A 16,646-nucleotide genomic window follows, 5' to 3' on the forward strand; every position below is an offset into this window, starting at 1 on the left:
AATAATCTGCTCATCCTAGTTGAAAAGAGATGGCAAGTGAAAGTGACTAGAGAGGTAAGTGGTGGCATGCAGCTTTTTTAGAAGGTCTTAATAACTGATTATGCAGTGTGCGTGTGCATGGTGTAATTTGGACCTGTTAAATGCACAGAAATTTCCTGTGGACAGAAAATACCATGGATTATCACTCGGGAGATGTTGAAGTTTAACCCAGCAGAGGCTGCTAAACACCAGTGACCGTTCGTTCACCCCCCTTGCACATAATATGATGGGGAGAAAATGGAAAAGTTCAAGAACTGATGGGTGGAGAGGACAAGGACAAAGAAAAGGAAGAAGAAAAAAAAAAAAAGAATAAGCAGAAGCAGTTTCTCACTACCTACTGACTGATGCATAATTGAACTAGTCCCTGAGCAGTAGCACCCCTCATCTTGGCCAGCTCCCCCAGTTTTGTTGTTCAGTGTCTCACCATATATTATGGAATATTCCTTAGACTCATATGGGTCAGCTGTCCAAGTTCTGTCCCATCCCAGCTCCCTGTGCACCTTCAGTCCCCTCACTGTGGGCAGCACCAGAAGCTGAAACATCATCAGCTCTGTTGCAGCACTGCTCTACAACAACTGAAACATCTCCGTGTTGTCAACGTTATTCCCATCCTAAATCCAAAACGTGGCACCACGCCAGCCACTGTGAAGAAAATCAGCTGCATTCCAGCCAAAACCAGGACAGGGGAATAATAGAAACTAAGTAAAAATATGGCAGAGCACTCAGTTGTAATTAAAACAACAACTACCAAAACAAATAAACAAGTCCCTTCCCCCTCGTTTTATGAAGCATCTACTAGCAGAAAGTCCCTTACATCAGTTTGCAGAGTTAGAGAGCTATTGGAGCTCATTAGAACCTACTGTAAAGAACTGGCTGGCTACTTTTCACATGAAATGTGATTCTGACCAGTTTAAAGTTGATTTATTGTGAAATAGTTTTCTTGTGAGCCCCTGAGCTGTAGAATACTGCTTTCTGAGAGTACTGCTTTCTGGAGAATAGTGGCTTTCTGACTGCATTTTCTTTGGGAAGAAAAACAGTTACATGAGAACAGCAATGTGGACTTACTTGTTTACTAGTTAATCCTGATAAAAATGGTTCAGTTAAGAAATAGATGAGCATTTTTTCCCCTTTATTGTTGTATTACCTTTACAAGCTATCCATAAAAGCTAAAATTAAACAGATGTAAATCAGAGTGCAGCTTGAAGTGGCCATTCATGAAGATCTGAATGGTAGGCTCTGTGATATCACTACGGCTGTTCTTTGTAGGATTCTTTGTGCAGCTGCATTTCTAGGTGCTTCTTGATCAGTGCTTTCAGAAGTTTTTTAAACATGGATTGCAATTTTATTTATTGTGTTACAATCTTTCTTATTCTTTTTTTCTTGAAGATGGAACATGGAACACAGAACCACAGAAGACAGTTAAACTGGGAGTTCTGCCTGTTAGAAGTCTGCTTGTGATGGAAGATACCATTTGGGCTGCATGTGGTGGACAAATTTTTATAATCAGCACAGTGACTCATTTTATAGAGGTAATGTGTTTAAAATTAATAATTATTCACATGCTACTCTATGCTGCAATGTAAAAGTGATAAAATCTAGACATTAAAATCTCTTCTTAGAGGCTTCATGATTTAGGAAGGTTTTCATGAACTGTGGTTTCAGTTCTGTTAAATCCCAGTCTCTGCAGTCTGAAATTTTACTGGAATGTCCTCTGCTGTTGTCTGATTACATGTAGATTTGCTTCTGTTTCCCTGCCATGTTTCCATAAAGTACTTGTAGGATATTTGGGGGGTTTGCTTAAAAATTAGATTCGAATGGAGGGAAGAACAGCAAAGAAACAGCATGTAGGAATTGCCTGTTAACTACAGAAAACTTAAATTAAAAGAGACTGTCTCTGCATAGTTAAATGTGACTTCTACTTTCTAATATAATTTGTATCAGTTTTGGTTCTCAGTGGCCTACAGAAATGTTCTTCATGTAGAAGAGCAGAAAAATGTTAAGGATTCCGACTCTGCTTACAACCATGTTTTCCAAAAAGTGTAAGACCTTAATTTCCATTAAAACTGCAGTATAACATCAACAGAACATCTTAGTGGCCTAAAGTTTATTTTACAAAATATGAGGAATTAATACCTCTCCTTCAATCTGTGATAGAATTACAGTGAGTGCCACGATGTTTACAGCCACAAAATTCTTTCAAACGGGAATCTGTGTGAGATCACGGCCTCATTCATTGTGTGCTTTGTTTTGTTTCATTGATGATCATGTTTTCTCCCACCAATTGTCTGTTTAGTACAATTGATTCTGTGAGTCACTGTCATGGGTTTGAAGGGAAATAGTGAATGTTCTAATTTCTTCTATGTTTTTTTTTTGTTTGTTTGTTTGTTTTTTGTATCTGGGCTTTCTGGATTACTTGTTTCATCTAAGTAAATGTTTGAACCTTATGTTTTCTTCCTTTGTATTTTCTCTAATGCTTATATTGTTTCTAGCTTGGGTATTACAATAAGGGAAAGATTTTGAACGGGATTTGGATAGGTACTTGTGATGGATTTCCAGCTACCTTAACTGGGGGAGTGGATTAGCCTCTTGGACACTTAGAATTACTGTCCCAAACAGTTCTGTGATGGTTCCTTTAACCAGGCTGGATGTGGCTCTTGGCAGCCTGGTCTAGTGGTTGGCAACCCTCCACATAGCAGGGGGATTGAAACTAGATGATCATTGTGGTCCTTTTCAGCCCAGGCCATTCTGTGATTCTATGACTCTCATTGATTCCTACTGAAAAATACATAGCAACAGTAGTAGAGCACAATCAGATCATTCCTGAATTTGGCTATATAAGGCCAAATCACTGTAAATAAGTTTGGTAGTTCTCAACTAATTCAATAATAAAATTCTTCATAGATGTTTTTGGATAAAGTTTGGATTATGCTATGCAGTTTTGGCACAGCAGAACAAAAGCAGGAGACAGACTTTGAGGACTAAAGAATATATAAAGCTTAATGAAATAGTGAATTATAGTAGAGAAATAGTGAATTATAGTAGAGAAAGCAGAAGTTCAGAGAGGTAAAATAAATATTCTGTCACTCTCTCTTAGACCTAGTAATTTCATTTTTCAGATCGTAGGAGGTTTCTTTCCATTTCCAAAGTGCTTTTTAAACCAATCCACCCATTGTTTATAGAGATCAGATGCACTTACTTTTATAGCTATATATAGTTATATTTGAAATAGTGCGAAAATGGTTTGTCTGAGTTGAATAATGCTTTTCATAACATAGTTTTAATTAAGAATGTGATTAATTTTTCCATGATGGGCTGACAGTCATGCTTATTTCAGACAAATAGCCATGCTATTGTGACAAAGACATATGGTCTTCCTCATAGATCTGCAAATAAGTGATAAATTTCTGTTGCCTCTTTACTGATCCTAAGATACAGGTACCAATCTTGTTTTCATCATCTCACCAGACTAAACAGCTCACTAACCTAAAGGTCTGGAGAACGAGTCTTCTGAGGACTGGCTGAGGGAGCTGGGATTGTTTAGTCTGAAGAAAACTCAGGGGAGACCTCATCGATCTCAATAACTCTCTGAAAAGAGATTTGGTGAGCTGGGGGTCAGCCTCTTCTCCCACATAACTAGTGAGAGGGCTAGAAGGAATGGCCTCAAGTTGTGCCAGTGGAGGTTCAGGTTGGATATTAGGAAAAATTTCTTCCTGAGAAGAGTGGTCAGACACTGGGGCAGGCTGTTCAGGGAGGTGGTTGAGTCACTGTCCCTAGAACCAGCTCAAGAAGTGCGTAGGTGTTGTATTAGGGGACATGGTTTATGAGGCAGTGTTGGTGGTAGGTGGATGCTTAGACTGGATGGTGTTGGTGGTCTTATACAACCTTGATGATTCTGTGACTCCATGAAATTTAGACTCTGCTTCAAAGGTGCATATTTTACTGTCATGAGAACCAAAATATATTTGAGATACGTCTTTCTTACCATGCAGAGTGTAAGTTTTCCTGTTGGGAGATAAATAGCAGCAAATAAATGTTTATTCTCCCTCTGTCCTCTCCTGTTAACAGGTAAGTAATTTTAACACTTAGTAGTAAAGATTTGGTTTCATAATTTCTGCATATTAATCATCTCTTCAACTCTTAGTCTTTCCTTTATGCAACTCTTTTTTTTGTTGTTGTTTTGTTTTGTTTTGTTTTGTTTTTTCTTGGTCTTGGATAAAACAATTCACAGAATCACAGAATGGCCCAGGCTGGGAGGGACCTCAAGGATTACAAATCTCCAACCCCCCCTGCCACATGCAGGGCTACCAACCTCCCCATTTAATACCAGACCAGGCTGCCCAGGGCCCCATCCAATCTGGCCTTGAACACCTCCAGGGATGGGGCATCCACAGCCTCTCTGGGCAGCCTGTTCCAGCACCTCACCACTCTTTCTATAAAGAACTTCCCCCTGATATCCAACCTAAATCTTCCCTCCTTCAACTTAAAAGTCATTTCCCCTTGTCCTACTGTTATCTACTCTTTCAAAGAGTTGATTCCCCTCCTGTTTGTAGGCTCCTTTAGGTACTGAAAGGCTGCAATGAGGTCACCCTCATTTCTGGAAACAGTTTTGTCATCAATGCTTCAAGCCCCTTGGGATGGAACATGTGTGAAATGCAACAACTGTTGTTAAATATTAATTGCATTTTCTGATACTCTTTCTAAGAAGAAGAAACTTGTCCTTAGTCTTGATCCTAGATCTGTGAGCTTTCGAGTATTAACCTTGATCCTGGAGTATTCTCTGTGCTTGTAGACCCTTAGGCTCTGCAAAGGCAGGCCGTGCTTGTTTAAAAACAACTGTGAAAAGAGCCAGAGAATTTAGTAAAGTCACCAATTGAATGTTATTACATCTTGTTTTGGTTTGTCTTGTTTTTAAATAATTGGCTAACCATACATGAGCAATTCTTGTTTTAACAATGGGTGTAGAATAAGCTGAAATGTTCAGCTGGATAAACCGAACAAGTGAAAATCCTATACCTGAGTGTATTTTGCCCAAGTATTGTACTTTTTTAAAAGTAGTGAGTAATTTGTTTTACCTTGTGAGTGATGACGCTCATTATGCATCTCTCATTAAGCTTGAAAAACTGCAGTTCAGTTCTTGGCACAGCTGTTCGGTATGAGTGGGCAACCCTTCAAAAGAAAGATTTCAGCAATGCCACACGCTGTTGAAACAATAGTTAGTTATGTGTAACTCTACTGCAAGACAGACTCGCTGTGGCATCCAGAAAGTGTTCTGCCTCTGTGATGTTGCCATAGAATTGGAACAAGACTGTCTGAGAAAAACAAAAACAAACAAGAAAAAGGATCTGAATAGAAGGCAGAAAGGAATGAAGTTATGAAGAGTAAAATGGAATGAAGCTCAATTCCTTTATTTAAAAAGAGAATAAGCCATTTTTGTCCTTTAATAATTGTATTTCATGAGAAGAAAAAAATCTTGGAAAAAAAATTGTGTTTCACATAAATGTGTAATTGAAACAGATGTCAAAGCCTCGATACAAAAACATAAGCAATTGCAAAAGAATGTTCAGGTTTGGGTATGTTCCTGTTCCATCTTTGAAAGAGAAGAATAGTTCTTTTTGTAGGCTTTTTGTGGTGCTGACAGTATTACAGTTTTTCTTGAAACATTTCAACAAGCAGCTGTACCAACTGCAGGGTAGACAAAGTGGGAGTATAACAAGTTAGCTGGTAAAAATGGAATGTGACAAAAATGCCTGTGGAAGTTGTTTACAGTTGCACTCACACAATTGTTGTCTGTGGTCAGAAAACCAAAGAAAATTAATTTTTTATGATCAGCTTCGTTTCTCTCTTACTCCAAACAGTGTGGATTGCTAGCAGGATTCACTTCAGTGGCCTGAGAAGTTTTTATAACTGAACGTTAAAAGAAAAATGTAAACAATTTTTAAAAGTAATTTCCCTTATTTGTAAGAAGCCAATTTTGTGGTGGAAAGTAGTAGTTTATGAATTATTATCTATTGTGAATTACGCAAATATGCTCAAAATATACTTGTGTTAGGCTAAGAGCTTATCCTTAGAATTGTGTTATTTAAATTGGGATGCAAAGTAACTAAAATGTAGCTCTTAATTCTAATGCATAGAAAATCTAAGAGTGCTTTTACAGTGAGGGATGAGGTACTCTTGCATTTTATCTACGAATATAGTTAAGAGTATATAATAAGAACTGTGAATATTACTGCAGATATTTACTTCCTATATCCCTCTGGGAGGGGTTTGTATTCAAAGAACAGTTTGCCATTTATTTAGCTAGGGAAATGTTATGTTTATCAGATTAGCCCTCTGCATTTGATAATAGCTGGCACAACATTAAAAGGCTGTGTTTAACTTCATAGGCTGCTTACTTAGAAGAAAAAATGAAACCAAAATATCGCTACTTCCTCTTAATGATTAGAGACCTTTACTGCAATTTTATTTCATATGTTTACAGAAATATGTAGAGAAGTTTCAGCCTCCCTAAAGCTCTTTAGAAGTTGTAACTATGAAGCCATTAGATCAAGGAAGAAAATTCAGGCACTAGGTCTGAAAGTCTGGCATAGTTATTTGTCATCTGAAGGAGCATTTTGACTTTTTGTTTTAGCTTCAGCTAGGTTGGAATTTCTTTCTTTAGTGTCTGGGATGGTGCAAAGGGCCCAAGGAGCTGGGATGGAACAGGATTAAGACAGTTAGCTTAAGCTGGCCAAAGGGATATTCCATCCCATGTGACATCATGCAGAAAGAGTTTTGAAAGCGGTGGGAGTTCATCTCTCCTTTCCTCTGCTTGGGGTTCTGGCTGGACATCAGTCGGAGGTGGTGAGCAATTGCTTGTGCATCACCTTATTATATGCATTCATATATATCTGTTGTTTAAAAAAAAAAAGGGAGCATAGAAAATAACAAATCTTATGAAGCAGTCAGGACATATCCTGAGCAAAGCAAAGAAAATGAGCTTTGTTGTTGGCATGGAGGACATAGACACAGTGCCTGTACTGAGAAGCTGATAATGAAGGTTGAATGATGTAACATTTCCTCAAAGATTATTTGTTTTTCTTACAGAACCATTTTGAGGCACATCAAGAGGAAGGTATGGTAATCTCTCACATGGCTGTTGCTGGAGTGGGAGTCTGGATTGCTTTCACATCTGGATCTACACTTCGTTTGTTCCACACTGAGACACTGAAACACCTCCAGGATGTTAACATTGCCACGCCTGTTCACAATATGTTGCCAGGTAGCTGAATCACACCATATGACAAAAAAAACCAACTGTTTTGTTTTGTCTCTATCACTGTTATTTTCCAGATTGTAGATAAGGCCAGAATCAGAACATCTGTTTCAGTCTTTGATAGCTATTGCGTGACTGTTTACTTTAGTAAATCACAGTCCCTTGTCTGCCCAAAAGAAAGACATGTGCAATGAGCTTGTTGAGTGTCAGTTCTCCTCAGTGGTTTTAAATTTATATTATATAGATAAGCAGGTGGATTCTTTTTTTTTTTTTTTTTTTTTTTTTTTTTTGTGACTATAAAACAGGAGAGTGATTCAGTCTATCATGAAAATGTGTTTCCTTTGCAAATTTTAGTGTTTTCTTCTGGAAGTTGGTATTAAAGTACGTGATGGAGTCAGTCAGCCTAGGATCTGAACCACCCAACAAAGCACTTGCTTAGTGTCAGTTGCTTATAGTGAAGTCAGTGGAACTGCTCGCATCTCCGTTTAGGAGTGTGTTGTGTTCAGTGTTCTCTTATTTAGATCTTTAGTTTGTTGAATTAAAAACATTTGTATTATAAGCAAAGATAGAACCTCTGGTTGTTAGGGTGATGTTTAACAAACCTTTAAGTGTTTTAAGACAGAAACTGTTCAACCATACTAAGATCATCAGTGTCACAGACAGCTGTTCTGGTCTCTATCAGATTTACAAGTGAGTGACTCTGGTAGTTAGACACATACCTAATAGAGATAAACTTATTTCTGGCACCTTTTTTCAAATGCCATGCACAGATGTTATTACAGACTGATGTAGGCCAATATGACTCTTAGACCTATGCAGTACTAATGGACACAGGTTTGGGGATGTCTTTCCCCTATGCTGTAATGAGCACATGTGCATCAGGTAAGAGAAATGAGAGTGACCATGTTAGCCTTGCAGTAAAAATCTGTTTTAAATCGTGTCCATCTATAGTGTTCTAGGTAGGATGTTTTTAACACGTTGTTTGATTGTAGCACTGTTACAAACCAGCAGCAAATGTCTTGCCTTTAAATAGATTGTATGCTTTAATTAATTGTAGTTATGAAAAGAAATCAAGACCAGTTTTTAAAAAGATTAACTTTCAAAATGTTCTACTGTCTGTGGGGGAAGGGGGAGGAAGTAGGGCCTCCCTTACACACATTTTATGCTAAATTTCAAACAAATTTAGCTTTGGTATTCATAGCCCTGGTAATAAAACTGATGATGTAACACATGATTATTTTTTTTCTGTAGAACAGTTTTAGCTAATTATATCTCCTTGGTGTCATTCTTACCCATTTTAATCTCTTTTTTTTTTTTTTTCCCTCTGTCTTTTCCCAAAATGCACTTCAGTGAATGGAAATGGAAATTTATTTTAGAAGTAGAACAGCACTTTTTATTACAGCAAATGTTCCAAGGGAGGAATCCATTCTAAAAATGAAATGAATTTCAATTATTTAGTAGCAGCTCTTGGGCATGCTTATGTTATCCCAATAATGCTACACCAGCAAAGGCTAAAAGACAGAGTAGTAGGAGGTTTACATAATAAGCAACACTAAGAGCTTTTGGAACAAAAAAATAAATAAAACTGTGTAGTATACACTCAGATTAAAAAGGAACAAAAATCTGACACAGGAGGAAGAATGAAGTGGCTTCGTAGTTACAAAATGCACATGTTTTTTACATTTTCTGTGGATTTTAATGAACTGATTACTGTTTAGAAGTGTGATGTGCAACAGGACATCTTTTACTTTTTAAAAGAAACAACTCTTAGCTTTCTGAAATCCAGTGGGAGTTCTTTAATATGCAAAAAGAGCACGTAAGTAAAAATTCAGCTTGTATTGAAATGAGGCAGAAGAAATTGATGTAAAAATATTGCTAAGGATCTTAGGAGGAGAGATTAAAAAGAAGAGTGCATGATTATCATTATATAACTTCTTGAAGCTGGACTCCTTTTGCCAAGTTCTTACTAGGAGCAGCGATGCGTGATAGCCTAATAGGCTGCATGGAGAGGTCATCTGCATCTTCACTTAATGCAGTGGACATAACTTGTTTACATAATGAAATTATCATTATTTTGTAGGTATACAGTAGAAGTAAAAGACAAATTTACTGTTACTGTGTCAGAAAGGCTACTTGAATTACAAAGCTATATTTAGAGGGTACTTGTAGTAATCAATTAAGACAGAGAGGAAGTTTTCATACCCTTGGTAATCAGTTCTCATGATGTTAGATTTTTTCCATTTTGGGGAGAAGACAGCTTTTAATATCACTGCTTACTTTCTTTTTCCTAAAGGATGTGCCTCCTTTACTTTGAGAAAGATAACTCAGCAGCCCACCGAGTAGGAGAGAATCAAAGAATAATGAAATATAAAGGAACTGGCACAGGAAATTACTGTCATTATGATTCAGTGGAATTTAATAATGTAAAAAAGGAGACAGAACCACGGACCACAAGCCAGAAGTATATATATGTATTTTTAAATCATGATTGATTTGTGGAAATGTTTTATATACTGTGTTCACAGAGGTCTGGCTAAGGAAAGAGCTTGACTGAAAAAGTGCCACCTAGATATAGGTCATATTTTGGTTATTTTCATGTCGAATATGTCAGCTAAATGGCATAAAAAGACCAATTAATCTGCTGAGACATCTGAGTGGGTTCTGAATAACTACTGTATCCTAAAACACCCTCTATCAACTGTGTCCCTGCAAGCTGTCGTTCAGCTGTGCTCAGTCACTAGGTAGTCCACATACAAGGGATGTAACTAATACTCTTAGTGACTCTGTTCTGTGCTCAAGCTGATGATTTTTTGGAGTTGTGGGAAGTTTGTACGTAGGGACACAGGTCTGAAAAATAAACGTGAGCTTACTTTCCATAGGATTTCTGTTTAGTACAGAAGCGTTGCATGCTGTATCATCAAAACCACAAGCCATAAAATACTTCCTAATATTGTATAACAGAGTTAGGTTCTCTTTAGAAATAACTAAATAAATATCTCCAAAAAGCACAAGGACAGTATGAAAGAAGAAGATTGAGTGGAAGAGCATCGTCATCACTACAGACCATACAACTGTACAGTACAGTGAGACTGATTTTAAGTGGCCTAAGCTCAGCTGTCTGCTAACTGACGTACTGAGTAGGAGAAAAAAAAATAATATTTGAAGACAAATGTAAAAACTCACTAATGTGCTTCACCTATTGGCTTAGTATTTATGACCAGTGATTGAATCTTAGTGATTAAAAGGTAATTTTTCACCCATCTTTGTCACATCTCACACAGCCTGGTTAGTGAAAATAAATTAAAATCTTGCAGCATGTGAGTACACAGTTCTTGGTTTTATTAATAATCTTGTTTTCAATTTCATTTGAATTTCATTTGACACTTTTAAATAACTTCGTTGTACAAATGTTCCTCACATGCTTTTTTAAGAGATTTCTGTGACCTTAGTTCACTGTATTTCTCTGCTCATATGAATGATGAAAGGTTACCTGCAGAACAGAGAGGCAATTTCTGTTGATGTTGCTGTACTCTGATTGTATCCGTGTATGCTCTAATGGCACATGTGTGTTTCCTGGACACAGATGGGAAAGGCAAAGAAAAATGGTATCATTTCCTTTCTACAGAAAACAAACTATACATTGAGACTTAGTTTCCTTCTGTTCCCTCCTCACCAGATGCCACAGCATAAAATGTAGTTGCTTTATGATTTTGCTGCTGAGAAATGATTAAAAGATGCATGAAAATCTGAGGTCAGCCCATTTGATTTGCTTTTTTAGACAGTTTTTTATATAGCAGGAAGAGCAAGGTCATGTAAGAGGATATGCACCAGTATGTCCTTGCACGTAGCTAGGGAGCACATGGTTGAGTCTGAGTCAGAAGATGAGACCTGAGAAAGGCTGAACACAAAGCAGAAATATATTAAAACTATTTGTCCTTGTGTAAGCCTAATTGGTGACTTCAGTTCTTGGTAGACTCAAGATCTTGGTAAGATTATTTCATGACTTTGACAATTCCATCATTGCACTGGAACAGTGTGATCTAGCAGCTTTCCTATTTAAAGTAATTTTTGTTTGTTTTTGGGATTTGTTTTTCTGACTTACCCCTGTTAGCTCGTTGATTTCTGTGCTTACTGCTCAACAAGTTGTAGAGAACTGGTTTTACTTTTTTCTCTTGATCTGAAATCTGTACAAATACAAAGTCAAGGAATAACAAATAAAAGCAGGAGTTCAAACCTTGGGTAGCAGAGAAATAAGTATTTAAGATTACTATTTATTTGAATGGTATTTTCTCTTTTTTTTTTTTTTTTTAAGTTATTATATGCTATTTCAAAGTATTTTTTCAAATGCAGATGTTTCCTGCTTTTCAAAGATTTCAAAGCAAACATCATTCCTTTTGACCTCACTGTAGATGTTTCATGCTTAAGGCTGTGTTCTATGTTTAAGATTCTAAGATGCTGGCTGGTAATTTGCTGTTCTCGCCTACAGAAACAGTGAGGAGCATTACTGGTTTTCACTGGAAACAATTAGTAGTTGTACATAGTTTCAGGGTTGGTGTATAGAGTCATGCATATTATTTTTACATTTTAAACAGTTGAAAAGATATTAAAGATCTATTGTTAGAAATGTGAGCATCTTCTTCAAAGGCTTTGACAAGCAGAAGTAAAACTGATGTGTTTCACAGTTGCACTTTAATATTTCTGTTTGCACTTCGTAAAACAACTGTAAGTGAAATGGAGTGAGATTAGGCCAACCTGCAGTTTACCTTGTGTTTGCTGTGACACAGGTTGTGGGAGATCTTAAATATCCTGTGTACGTAGCGTGAGCAGATCTGAACTCTAAATCACAAAGTTCAAATCTTGATTTTTGATGACTCCAATATGCAGAGGTTGTTGAACATCCACATTTGAACTTGTTTTGACCTGTTATAAAGGTAAATGTAAAATCTGTATTAGCAAATGATTGAGGAAGACAAATGGTTGTCACATGTTGTATGTACGGCTTTGAAAACAGCACAAGCAGACTTTTATTGTGCATTACTGTTTTTCTTTCAAGGCTGCCACATGTCATCACTGTGGGTTTTGATGTGTTTTTGGACAGTGTGTGGTCGCTTGACTGCTCTCTCTCCAGAAGTAGAAATCTGTGCCTCCCCAGAGGACTGTCCATCTAACTAACCAGTGTTGAAGGAGTGTTCTTGTGTGCTTTGCTTTGGAAACTAAATTCATCTCATAAAATAAATAAATAAAGCCTTCCAAAGGTTAATAATTTGTCTGAGGACATAAACCATGTATGCTTATCTACCTGAAGAGGGATAGTGCCATCATACAAAAAGAAATAATGACAGTTTATGGAAAAACCATAGGTGGCTCTCTTCTAGTCTGTTAATAGTAAGCAAAAATTAAATTAATTTCCCTCGTGCTGATTATTCCTTATGTGGCCATGACAGTAATTGGTGAGCGATCTCCCTGTCCTTACCTCAGCCCACAAGCATTTTTCATCACATTTTCTCTCTGTTCTTTTGAGGAGTTGGAGTGGTATGGTAGAGCTTAGCTACTGTGTGTGAAACCACCACACTCACTGAAGGCCTCCATGAGTAGATGGAAGCTCTTCAACTTTTTCATGCTAATTACAACTATTGACTGTGACCTCATTGCCTTTAAGGTATTTTAGAATGTGTTTTAGGGTAGTCAAAGCTGAGAATCCAGATCTGGCCCTGCAGGTAATATGTGCCTTTTACAATAAACCATTACTGGATAAATGTTTTGGTTTTGTAGAGTTCTGTCAAGAAAGACTTGGACTGCAGTCCACCTGCTGCTTTCCAGTTGAGTGCTTTAACCTTCAGGCTTCAGTCAAACTGCTTCTTCCCTGCTTTCCAACTGGGTCTGTGATTCATGCGTTCTTAGCTGTAAGTTGGCCCAGCTTCAGAGGAAGAGATGGAAAATTCATTCATTTGTGATGTACCGTAATTAAGATATTTTTTCAAGGTGTGGAACATGTAGGTTCATCTAAGTTATATCAGAAGTGGAATCCACATTCCCTACTTACTGGTAAAGTGATTAACAACTTGAGGGCTGTGATAAAGATGGGAATGACTGCTCTCTTATCATGTAAAGTTAATTGTAAATCCAAGAACATGTAAGCTGTGAACCTGTGTGACTTCACCACAGCTTAAATGCTTCTAAATGGAATCATGGCAGAAGTTTGGGCAGGAATTATTTTTGTCATTTTCCATTTCTGCAACCTGTCAAGGGCATTTTGAAAGTAAGTCCAACTACCCAGAATTAAATATTTAGCAAGCATTGTAAGCAGAAATGACTATTTTCCTAAGAAAAACAAAAATCTTGTCAGTAGAAGAGATTTGTATGAGGTCAGAGACTAGACTTCTGAGTTCATTTTGTCTGTCTTCTTGAAACAAGGCAAATTACATCTGGTTGCTTAAGAACTTGTCCAAATTTGAGTATGTTCAGTTACAGAGATACTCTGCTACCTCTCTGAGCAACTAGTGGTTGGCTGTCTTCATGGTGAAGAAGGCTTTTCTTACATTTAAAGCAAATTTGTCATGTTCCAAATTTGACCCGTGGTGTATTATCCTGTCACTGAGCACATCTGAGTAAAGTCTCTTCTGTGTACATTAAGTGCAGACAACTTGTATTTTTCAGTCTCTCTTTGTGCATTATTTACCCCCGTGTCTTGTTCATCTTAATAGGCTTTCACTGGGATTTATCCCAGTATGCCAATGTCACTGTTGTACAGGGGAACCCCAGTGTGGATGTGATACTGTGGACAATGTGGACTTCTTATACTTTTTATACTTTTATTTCACAAAAATAAAACCATGAGAAAAAATTAATCATGAACAAGTTTGAGTCTCAAGTATAGTGTGTTGTCATAATACGTTATTGAGCACTGGGAAGTGGGATGCCTTTCAGTTTTATTATTGAGAGCATACACGGTCAAATTTGTAAAAGCATATTTGTAAAGGTAATGTGTGTCTATGTTTAGATACTGTGGTTCAGAGATGTAGGGCAGATAATGCAAGTTCAGCTGTATTTAAATTATGACGTATGTAAAGTTTAATACAATCCCGCAGTGCATTTGCCTTTCTGATGAGTGCTTTGCTGAATGCAGCTGTACAGCTGATTGTGTGTTTGAGGTTACTTTGACCTTGGCAAAGATCATTACATAAATAATACAGCACTTCCTGCACTTCACAGGGCAGCAGCGTGTTTCTGTGACCAGTCTGCTGGTGTGCCATGGCTTATTACTGGTTGGAACAAATCTGGGGATAATAGTAGCATTGCCAGTGCCACGCTTGCAGGGAATTCCCAAAGTAACTGGTGAGTGACATTTCTCAAATGGATTTGGTAGGATGTCGTTATGCTGCAGATTTTTTTGCTGTCAGTAGTTCAAATGATTCTGCCAAACTGTGTGTGTTGTGGAAGGACTCATCAGGGCTTTGTGACGAAATTCTATCTGTTCTTCTTCCTTATCATTAAAGTATTTTCACATGCCTATCTGGATTTGTCTCAGTTGTTTGAGTCAGGACAGCAATTTTCTTTATGGAATAAGAACATGGTAGGCATTAATCCTATCAGAGTACAGTAAAAAAAAAATACAAGAATGAGAACAGAGAGCATTGCAAAGAATCTTTCTTCCATACTTGGAGAAGGTTGATGCATTAGATTTAGAGACATGGGTACTGACAATGCAGTACATTCTCTGACTGGTTATTTGGCACACTGTTTTTGTGACCTCTCTTACCAAAACTAGAGACTTGGAACATATGAGAACACACACACACACACACACACACATATATATATATATATGTATATTTTTTTTTTTTACAACCACCAGTATTTTTGCATTTTGGTGCATTCGTAAGTTAGTTTCATATTGCCTTGTTTGAAACGTAGGAATGCTGCTGACATTTTGTAAATGTTTAAGCTGCTAGCAGAAGTGAGATTTTTTTTTTTTTTAAATGTATGTAATTCCAATTAAGTACTACTTTGCCATGCTACAGTTCAGTTTCACAATTTTACTACAGCTGCGGAGAAAAGCTGTCATATTCTATGAGGCAAGTTATTTGTAACCTCCTTCAAGGATAAAAAAAAAAAGTATATGTAACTTTTCAGAATGAAAATGAATTGTGTTCAGCAAAATATGCAGCAATAATCAGGGAATCACTGAATGGTTTGGGTTGGAAGGGACCTTTAAGATCTTCTAGTTCCAATTCCTTGCTACAGGCAGGGACACCTCCTTCTAGACCAGGTTGCTCACAGCCCCATCCAGCCTGGCTTTGAATGCTTCCATGGAGGTGGCATCCACAGCCTCACTGGGCAACCTGTTCCAGTGTCTCACCACCTTCACATTAAAGAATTTCTTCCTAATATCTAGTGTAAATCTATTCTCTTACAGTTTAAAGCCATTTGTTCTCAGCCTGCCACTACCTGCCTTTAGAAGAAGTCCCTCCCCAGCTTTCCCATAGGCCTCTACATATGACAAATGTTTCTTAGAAGTTATGGAAGCAATAGTAGGTAAAAATAAATGCAATACAAGTATTTAGAATTTGAACAAACAACAAAAAAAATTGCACTTTTCTCACTTGTGCTTTCAGTCCTGATAATTCATCTTTATGCCATTGCACTTTCTGCAAAAATAGATTATTATTTTTTTTAATCATAACCTGGAATGTATTAGGGAGTTAGAGATGGATGGGGTGACTTGTAGAGTAGTGGTTTCTTTTCTTTGATAACCTAACTTCTTTTCATCTTATAGGTGATTTTGTATAATGCTATGCTTTTTTTTCTTGCTGTAAGAGCCCCATACACTGATGTTGTTAGAGCTTCTGAATTTGGCATTATGCAATTTGTTTCTCATATATTCTTATGATTTTCATGTGTAATTTTTCCTTGTACTACTAGCAAGTATTGCAATGAAAGAGATGTTCATATGCTTTTCTAGAATGGTACAGGGGCACGGTAGGATTAACTGAAAACCACATATTTTCTTTGTGGGTTACTGTAGAAAACTCAGAATGTTATTTTTGTGTCAATGCCAAAAAAAAGTTAGCAGAAAATGTCTGTATTCATGCTGCCGCAACACAGCACAAGTCGACTTGAATTCATTCTGTTGTGTTCCAACTGGTTTATTGACACATCCTAAAACATCCTTATGGCACGATAGATAATTTTTTTTCCTGCACTTTTCTTTAAATTGTTTGTGTACAAGGAAATAGACAGTCTGTGGATGGACTGAATGCATATAATAGGATTTTAAGAATTATGCATTCCTAAGCAAATTTAACGAAGTAAATATTGTGGAGTGCTGTAATTAAGATATTGTCGCCTTTTCTTT

General features: G+C 37.2%; 1 protein-coding gene across 7 annotated transcripts in view; it reads left to right on the plus strand.

The window, feature by feature from the left end:
- The window catches only part of ARHGEF10 (Rho guanine nucleotide exchange factor 10), a 111,514-nt gene that overhangs the window by 90,610 nt on the left and 4,258 nt on the right, over window positions 1-16,646 (plus strand). For 6 of the 7 annotated variants that reach the window (XM_048936868.1, XM_048936864.1, XM_048936869.1 and 3 more), the window contains 3 exons: window positions 1,426-1,568; window positions 7,123-7,297; window positions 14,504-14,626. In XM_048936868.1, the coding sequence (XP_048792825.1) occupies window positions 1,426-1,568; window positions 7,123-7,297; window positions 14,504-14,626 (441 nt within the window). The other variant, XM_048936872.1, reaches the window with a different exon arrangement.

The sequence above is a fragment of the Lagopus muta genome, chromosome 2 (assembly GCF_023343835.1).
Source record: "Lagopus muta isolate bLagMut1 chromosome 2, bLagMut1 primary, whole genome shotgun sequence".
Taxonomy (NCBI): domain Eukaryota; kingdom Metazoa; phylum Chordata; class Aves; order Galliformes; family Phasianidae; genus Lagopus; species Lagopus muta.